The 9,196-nt window shown below is 38.4% G+C and overlaps 1 protein-coding gene across 1 annotated transcript in view; it reads left to right on the forward strand.

The window, feature by feature from the left end:
• ninj1 (ninjurin 1) overlaps positions 1-8,806 on the forward strand; it is a 58,219-nt gene extending 49,413 nt beyond the window's left edge. Inside the window, exons 3-4 of the mRNA XM_048606769.1 lie at positions 2,435-2,611; positions 8,564-8,806. Of these exons, the coding sequence (XP_048462726.1) occupies positions 2,435-2,595 (161 nt within the window). The 3' untranslated portion in view covers positions 2,596-2,611; positions 8,564-8,806. The remainder of the gene's footprint in view (positions 1-2,434; positions 2,612-8,563) is intronic.
• Positions 8,807-9,196: the final 390 nt, after the last annotated feature.

Raw genomic sequence — 9,196 nt, forward strand, 5'->3', positions numbered from 1 at the left:
TTTTTTTATTATCCTTGCCTCCTTTTGTGGTGAATTTGCTGGTTGAGTTGGGACATTAGGTATAGAATAAAATAATGTGAAGTATATAAACATGACTGCTGCAAAACCTGATCATGATACCATCATTCAACAATTAGTGAATATGATTATTTTTCATATTGAGCAAAACAAAGCAATGTGGCAGACTTTCATTTCATTGAGCTTTTGTCCTGAAAGGGAGTAATGTGACCCAGGACAGGAAGCTCTGATTAGAAGCTCTCCCTAGATTAGTGATAGGTCAAATTAATGTTTGAAGGATTTGTGTTTATTTTCACACCATATTCATTATTGCTTATATTAGAAAACTGTCTCAAAATGAATTGCCATGGGAAGCACCTCATAGCTTCATATCAGTGAGCAGCCTTTGTAAACACTGTAATCCAGTCAGTGTTTTAGAGTCATACAGCATGGAAGTACACTCTTCGGGTCCAACTCGTCAGTGCCAACCAGACATCCCAATCTGATCTAGTCCCACTTGCCAGCATTTGGCCCACATCCCTCTAAACCCTTCCTATTCATATACCTATCCAGATGCCTATTAAATGTCATAATTGTGTCCACCTCCAACACTTTGTCTGGCAGCTAGTTCCATACACGCAACACCTTCTGCATGAAAAAGTTACTCCTTAGGTCCGTTCTAAATCTTTCCCCTCCCACCTTAAATCTATGTCCTATAGTTTCGGACTCCCTACCTTGGGGAGAAAGAAATGGCTATTCACCCTATCCATGCCCCACATGATTTTATAAACCTCTATAACAGGTCACCCCTCAGCCTACGGCACTCCAGGGAAAATAGCTCCAGCATATTCAGCCTCTCCCTATTGCTCAAGCCCTCCAATCCCAGCAACATAAGAACTAGGAGCAGGAATAGGCCATCCAGCCCCTCGAGCCTGCCCCTCGATTTAATAAGATCGTGGCTGATCTTTTTAAGACTCAGCTCCACTTACCCGCCCACTCACCATAACCCTTAATTCCTTTACTGTTCAAAAATTTATCTAGCCTTGCCTTAAAAACATTCAGCGAGGTAGCTTCAACCACTTCACTGGGCAGAGAATTCCACAGATTCACAACCCTTTGGGTGAAGAAGTTCCTCCTGACCTCAGTCCTACATCTGCTTCCCTTTATTTTGAGGCAATGCCCTCTAGTCCTAGTTTCACCTGCTAGTGGAAACAACCTCCCTGCCTCCACCTTATCTATTCCCTTCATAATCTTATATGTTTCTATAAGATCTCCTGTCATTCTTCTGAATTCCAATGAGTATAATCCCAGCCTACTCAGTCTCTCCTCATAATCCAACCCTCTCAACTCTGGAGTCAACCGAGTGAATCTCCTCTGCACCCCCTCCAGTGCTAGTACATCTCTTAAGTAAGGAGACCAAAACTGCACACAGTACTCCAGGTGTGGCCTCACCAGGACCCTATACAGCTGCAGCATAGCCTCCCTGTTTTTAAACTCCATCCCTCGAGCAATGACAGACAAAATTCCATTTGCCTTTTTAATTACCTGCTGCACCTGCAATCCTACTTTTAGCGATTCATGCACAAGGACACCCAAGTCCCTCTGCACAGCAGCGTGCTGCAATTTTTTACCATTTAAAACATAGTCCATTTTGCTGTTTTTCCTACCAAAATGGATGACCTCACACTTATCAACATTGTACTCCATCTGCCAGACCTTTGCCCACTCACTTAGACTATCTATATCTCTCTGCAGACTTTCAGTGTCTTCTGCACACTTTGCTCTACCACTCACCTTAATGTCATCTGCAGATTTTGACACACCACACTTAGTCCTCAACTCCAAATCATCTATGTAAATCCTATGTAAATCTATGTAACATCCCTGTAAATCTTTTCTGCACCCTCTCGACTTTAACAACATGCTTCCTGTAGAAGGGAGACCAGAATTGAATGCAGTATTTGCCTCATTTACATCCTGTACAGCTGCAAGATGACATCCCAACTCCTCTACTCAGTGTTCTGACCAATGAAGGCAAACGTGCCAAATGCCATCTTTACCACCCTGTCTACCTCTGACTCCACTGTCAAGCAACTATGCATCTACACCCTAGGTCTCTTTGTTCAGCAACACTCCCCAGCACCCTACCATAAGTCCTGCCCTGGTTTGCCTTACTAAAATGCAACACCTCACATTTATCTAAATTAAACTCCATCTGCCACTCCTTTGTAGCATGATAAAACATTTCAGTTCGACTGAGAGTGCTCAGATTTTAATGCTATAATTTGAATCACAATTTAAACATTACATGCCTGATTCTTGATATACATAATGAATGGCAATGATAATTGATGGCTTGGCATTTTTTGCTTTGACATTATGAATGTAGAACTTTCAATTGCAGTTGCTCAATCACAATTCTTACTCTTCTATTCAGTCAAGTATGATCTGAATGACCCTAACAAACAAGCCAAGCTGGATATTCTCAACAACATCACCACAGGCCTGGTGTTCATAATTGTCATTGTGAATATTTTCATCACAGCTTTTGGAGTACAACGGCCTCCTTCTTTTGAAACAGCTCCACAACATCTTTAGCAACCTGTAAAATAAGGTAATTCCACATCATTGTGCACCTTCTCCTTTAGTGTCTCATACAAAGCTGTTGAAGTACTCAGTGTCTGTGTCGAGTTATATCTATTAGTGGATTATCTCTGGATTGTTAGGTGATCCAGATGCAACCTGGCATAGAATAAAGGATTGAGGACTGAGCACAAGTCTCGAGGAGTCATGTGAGGAAAGAGGGGTACCATTCAGTGGGACACTGGCCGCAGTACTGGACTAGAAGAAACTGTTATTTACAGCTCAAACTGAATAGGACTAGGACAAGGGTTCCAAGCCGAAGGGATGCTCTCAAGGATTTTAACCTCATAAACAGGGATAGGGCTCAGTAATAAACCTAGTATGGATAAACCTAGTATGGATAATAATTTTGAAAGCAAATAAAAACAGAAAAGGAATAGGATAACAGAAATTGTAATTTAAGTGCAGGAAATTAGAGGAAGACTGAAATATGTAAACTAAAACCAAGAGAGAGAAAGGAGCAAATTAGAACGGGAACACGGGTTAGAATGTAAGTCCCAAATAGACATTTTCTGGAAGGAACAAATTGAGAGGAGGGTATGACATGTTAACAATTACTGAGGCACGGTTACCAGCTGGCCAGGACTTGGACTTTCATTTGGTAGATTTTAAGGATTACAGGGAAGATCAGAAAAACAGTTGAATTTGAGAAGCAACCATAATGATTAAGAATAAAATCACTTCCCTGGGAAGAGAGGATATAAACAATACATAAACAGGCAGTATGGCCTTTATAGGTAGAACAATAAAATAGGAAAGATGTAAGACTGCAATGTGTATAGGCTACCTGATTGTAGCTGTGAAGTGGTAGCATGTACAAATGCTGAGATTAGATAAACATAGCAAAGGAAGGGTGGTTTTAATCCGGGACTTTTTCATATGGATTGGAATAAACAGACAAGCATGTCATAAAGTTAATGAATTTCTTGTGTGTTTTGGATACTTTTCTAACATATTAGGTCCTAGAATTATCTAGAGTACAGGTCATATTCAATTTGATAATGAACCAAATTTAGATAATTCCAATTTCAGAAATGTTCATTTGGTTTTGGGATTGGTTCAAGATCCATGCCTTGTTTAGAAGGGAAAATAAGAAAGATTTTAGAGTTAGGTAAGGTTAACTTTTCGTGACATTAATGAGGGGTTCATAGTAACCTGGACAAATCTGTTGGTGGGTAAAATTACAGATGATCAGGAGGAGGTACTTAACATGATCTAACATAACATAATCTAACATGATCTAAAACCAGTTTACACCCCTGAAGGATCGGAATTCTATTTGGTACCATAGAAGGGACAAACCAACAAAAAAAAATGCAGATGAAAGTTCAAATCCAGCAAATGGGAAAGAAACAAAGAGCTGCAAAATTAAGAGTTCAAGACAGAACACAATAAAATGCTGCTGCTGCTATTCAACCCTCAGGAGAGGGCAGTCAACATAGTTAGCATTAAAAGGAAAGTGGTTAATTTTTAACTGCCCTTTGAAATACCTTGCATTCTACTTAGTTATATAAAATCGCTACAGAATCTGATTTAAAGGAATGAAACCAGGCTGACCATCTGCTTTCAAATGCACGCCATGATTGGATAGACATGACAATAGCACGTAGCCCTGTTGACTCTGCAAAGTCCTCCTTCCTAATATCTGGGGCTTGTGCCAAAATTGAGAGAGCTGTTCTCCCGTCTAATTAAGGAACAGGCTGACAGTGTCTGTAAGATATGATTCCACTCTTTCACAGCAACATAAACCACAGTAACATTTCATCCAGGGAGAACAACAGATTACCTTTTCTCGATCCCGCCTCTCTTTCATCTTACAAGCAAATGAACATTTTACAGAGCAATTGCTACAGTTCAGTAGCTGGAATACTAGTTTGCAATGCAGAGTGACGGCAACAGCATGGGCTCAATTCCTGCACCAACTGAGGTTACCATGAAGGGCTTTCCTTCTCAATCTCTCCCCTCGCCTGAAGTGTGTTGTTAGTCATGTTAAACCACCACCAACCATCTCTAATGAGAGAGCAGCCTAATGGGACTTCAGTGACTTTACCTACAACATCTTTTTAGGAGTTTGGGAGACTAAGTCTGCTCATTACAAACTGGTTTCATTGTCTACAAGCAGAAATATCCCATTAAAACAATCTAAGCCTTTCACTGATCTCCAACAGTTAAACTATACGGCCTTACTGTCAGACAGACTTCAGAATAGATCTGACGATGCCCATTGTTTGCATTAAACTTAAAGAAAGTTCCAGTCCTAAATGTAATAATCTTATAAACCTCAATTGTAACAACAGTTCTATCTGGAGATAATCATCTGACCAAAATAAAGGGAGAAAATAAACTGAAGGAAAACTAGCAAGTAACATAAATATGGACAGTAAGAGCTTCTTTAAAATATATAAAATGGAAGAGAGAGGCAATAGGGAACATAAGCCCTTTAGAGACAGAGACTGTGAAGTCACAATGGGGAGCCAGGAAATGGCATACTAGAGATGAATAAGTACTTTGCATCAATCTTCACAACAGAAATCCTAAAATACTGTATAATCAAAAGGCTAAAGTGGGAAAGGAGGGGAGGAAATAAACACAATAGCTATCACTGCAGAACAGAAGTACTGGAGAAACTAATGGGACTAAGGGTTTAAAAGTCCCCTGGACCTGATGAGCCACATCCTAGGATTTTAAAGGAAGTAGTTACAAAGTGGATACACTGGTGGTAATCATTCTAGAATCCTTAGATTCTGGAAAAGGCCAACACGATTGGAAAACTCCTAATGTAACAACATTATTTAAAAAGAGAGGAAGACATACATATAAGCAAATATAAGCCATTAGTTTAACATCTGTCTTATGGAAAATGTTAGAGTCTATTATAAAGGATGTAATAGCAGAGCATTTAGAAAAATATGGTGCAATCAGAGTAAGTATGGCTTCACAAAGGGGATATCATGGTCTTAGAAAATTTATTAGAATTCTTTGAGAGGATAACAAGCAGGATAGACCAAGAGGAAGCAGTGGATGTAATATATTTGGATTTCCAAAAGACATTTGATAAGATACCTCTCATAAGGTTCATCAATAAGCTAACAGCCTGTGGAGTTGGGGTGGTTTATTAGTATGGTTGGCTAGAGAAGACAGAGAGTTGGGATAAAGAGGGCATTTTCAGGATGATAACCTGTAAGTAGTGGAGAGTCACAGGGATCATTGTTGGGGCAATTATTTGTAATAACTTAGATGAAGGAAGTGAATGTACAATGTGCCTGTGGGGTCACAAAAACAGTTAGGAAGGTGAGTAGTGAGGATGATACATCTAGTCTGCAAAGGGATATGGACAGGTTAAATGGAGTTGGAAAAGTCTCAGCAGATGGAATACAAATGTGGGAAAAGCTGAGGTTATGCACTTTGGGCAGGAAGAATAGAAGAGCTGAATATTAAATGGGAAAAGACTGCAGAAAAGTGCAGCACAGAGAAATTTGGGCATTGAAGTGCATGAATCACAAAAATCTAGCATCCAAGTTCTATGGGTAACGGGGAAGACAAATGGAATATAAAAATAAGGAAGTCATTTTAAAACTACACAAGACACCAGTCATACCAAACCTAGACTACTGTAACCAGTTTTGGACTCCTTATCTGAAGAAAGTTATTCTGTCAAGTCAAGCTTCAGTAGGCTGATACTGGGTACAGAGGGATTTTCTGAAGAGGATAGGTTAAATTAATTGGTTATAAGACATGGGTAAGGAGAAATATTTTCTCTCAGAAGGTGGTGAATCTGTGGAATTCTTTACCACAAGAGCATTTGAGGCTGGGTTGCTAAGTATATTATGGATGAGATAGACAGATTTCGAATCATTGAGGGAATCACAGCTTATGGGGATAAAGCAGGAAAATGGAGTTGAGGATTAGCCGGTCAGTAATGTTCTCATTGAATGTCAGTTGGATTCAATGGGCCGAGTGGCCTACTTCTGCTCCTACTTCTTATGGCATTATGGTCTTAAGTAAGTTAGGGAACGCTGTGACTCAGCTCTTCTTTAGAAGACAAGCCTCTCTCGTGAACTTAGGAGGATGGATACGTATTGGAGTATTGTTTAATTGGTCAAAGTCATTATTACTGTAGTCAACGTTAATAAAATAGTCAGAGAGGTTATAACTCAATCAAAGTTCGTGTGCTTTGCTGCATTGTTCCAAGTAGCTAAAATATTTCAAATAGTTAAATGACAATAGGGGTTGACAGATATTTCAAAAATTAAGGAAGTAAAAATTGCAAATATCCCACATGTCAAAAGCTTCTATATTAAGAACCTATTAAATCAAAAACTTTCCAGTAAACCTCATGTTCCCTGCTTTTTTCAGGGCATAAGTTCACATTCTATAAAGTGCTTCTGCTTCTGCTTCTGCCTTTCAGCCTAAAGGAGTTATTCTAATACCGGAGTCATGCTAAAAAATTAGGAAGATCAGCTGGTCCTACATCTGGCATGGAAAAAGAATAATGATTTCCAACTATGTAAAGTAAAAATTCCCCGTAACTGTTCTGACCTCACAGAATAGATTTCTATAAAGTAGCCCACAGCACCAAAACACATTCACAAGAATAAAATACTTGACATGAAAATTATCCATGTCTATCTGATTGTTTGAAAAGGCAGAGGTTCTTCAGTTCTATTGGTATTGGTTATATTGTTTAAATTCAGTTTTGCAATTGGTATATATATTCAGTACATCAACAGCCAAATTAGCTTCAGTGTCCATCTTGATATTAATTCCAATTTGATCCTTCAAAACTATTTGGTCTACCAGAATGATAAGTGAGCATTCCAAATGGAAATCTCATCATTTAAGGTTCAAACATTTGTTGTTAATATACATTTATTTCATAAAAAACTGAAAGAACTGTGGGTGCTGTAAATCAGGAACAAAAACAGAAGTTGCTAGAAAAGCTCAGCAGGTCCGGCAGCGTCTGTGAAGAAAAAATCAGAGTTAGCGTTTCGGGTCCGGTTACCCTTCCTCAGAACAGACATGACTTTTTCTTCACAGACGCTGCCAGACCTGCTGAGCTTTTCCAGCAACTTCTGTTTCCGTACATTTATTTCATACTGAGGTTTAATCTCGTAATGGTTCAATTTAGGCATAATATGAATTATTGACACTTTGAGCTTCAGTCTCTAAGTGACTTCATGATTTCACTTCAACCAAGATGTGACCAAACAGGAAGCAAAAGAATTAGATACAGAGAGGAAAGGAAGAGGATGAAAGGCTTAATAGGCTAAAGTCAAATTTTAAAAGATTTTGAAAACTCAAAGAGAAAAAATGCATAGAAATTGCAGCATTCTGTCAGTATCAGACTAGATCATTTTCTAGGGAATTTATTTCATTTCAGTGTCAGAATGAGGTATTTACCCAATATTGTTTCCTGTGAGATTGAGGTTGGGTTTGGAAGGTGGTGGTGGAGAGCTGGTCCCACAATGGTGACTTGTAGAACTTTAGAGGAGCTTGAGAGCATTGTATACCATCATTTCTGGAATCAGCTTTGCATTATGCAAGATTCCTATTGAAAAGTCCCTAAAAGACATGACCCTCCAACCCTGTGTCTTAATACCGAGTCAGTCTCCTGTGTGATTGATTTTTCGCCTTCTTGTTTTCTGAAGATTAAATGTTGTTCTTGCCAGAATAGGCTTGGCCAAACCGCAATTGCTAAAATGCATCTTATTATGGATCAGTCTTAGACGGAGCCAGAAACAGGATCTTAGGAATTTGTGATTTGTTATTTCTCAGTGTCAAAATAATTCTTTGTGATTAAAACTACCAGGCTACTCCTCATTTAAAGACGAATAAATCTGTAATAGAATGTCCATTTTAAATGCTGTTGTGTTGGAATTAGCCATTCTAAATAGTAATTTCCTTTTTTTAAAATCTCTTCCAGATGTAATGGAACATTCTGAGCTACAAACGAATCTCAAGATCTCATGCATCATTGGCAAATTTGCAAAATTAACAAGAGAGCTTTTAAAAGGCAGGCCTCTTAAAATTCCTCTCTTAACTTGTGGCACTCTCCATTGAGAAATACTACGTGCATATTTCCACTGAAAAAGGAGTCATGCATCAGTATTTGAAGTGTACCCAGGGCATTACAATTTTGTAAAATAAAGCTTTTCTGCCAATACAATTGATGAGCAACGTTGTGCATATCTGGAATATCTGACATTTCTAAATTCAGCAAAATATGTTTCACTATAAGTAATAAATAGAAACAAGTACATCTTTAAAAGTAGATATATTATTTTGAAATTAGAGTTTAGAAGTACAAAAGGTAGTTATGAAAGAGACCAGAAATTCTTAAACATGTCATAACAACCAACTAGATTATGGAACATTTCAGTAAGTGACAGTAAACTTAGCAGCAGATTGTTGGTGCAAGATTAAGACATTAATAATGGATTGCTTGTATATGTAACAATAGGAGCATGGCCTGCTAAAAGTACAGTTAGACAACCTTCATGCTTTTTGAAGTTTTCTGCACATAATATGAAACATTTGAAATATTGTACTTTAGAAT

Source organism: Rhincodon typus, chromosome 16, assembly GCF_021869965.1.
Source record: "Rhincodon typus isolate 14 chromosome 16, sRhiTyp1.1, whole genome shotgun sequence".
Classification (NCBI taxonomy): Eukaryota; Metazoa; Chordata; class Chondrichthyes; order Orectolobiformes; family Rhincodontidae; genus Rhincodon; species Rhincodon typus.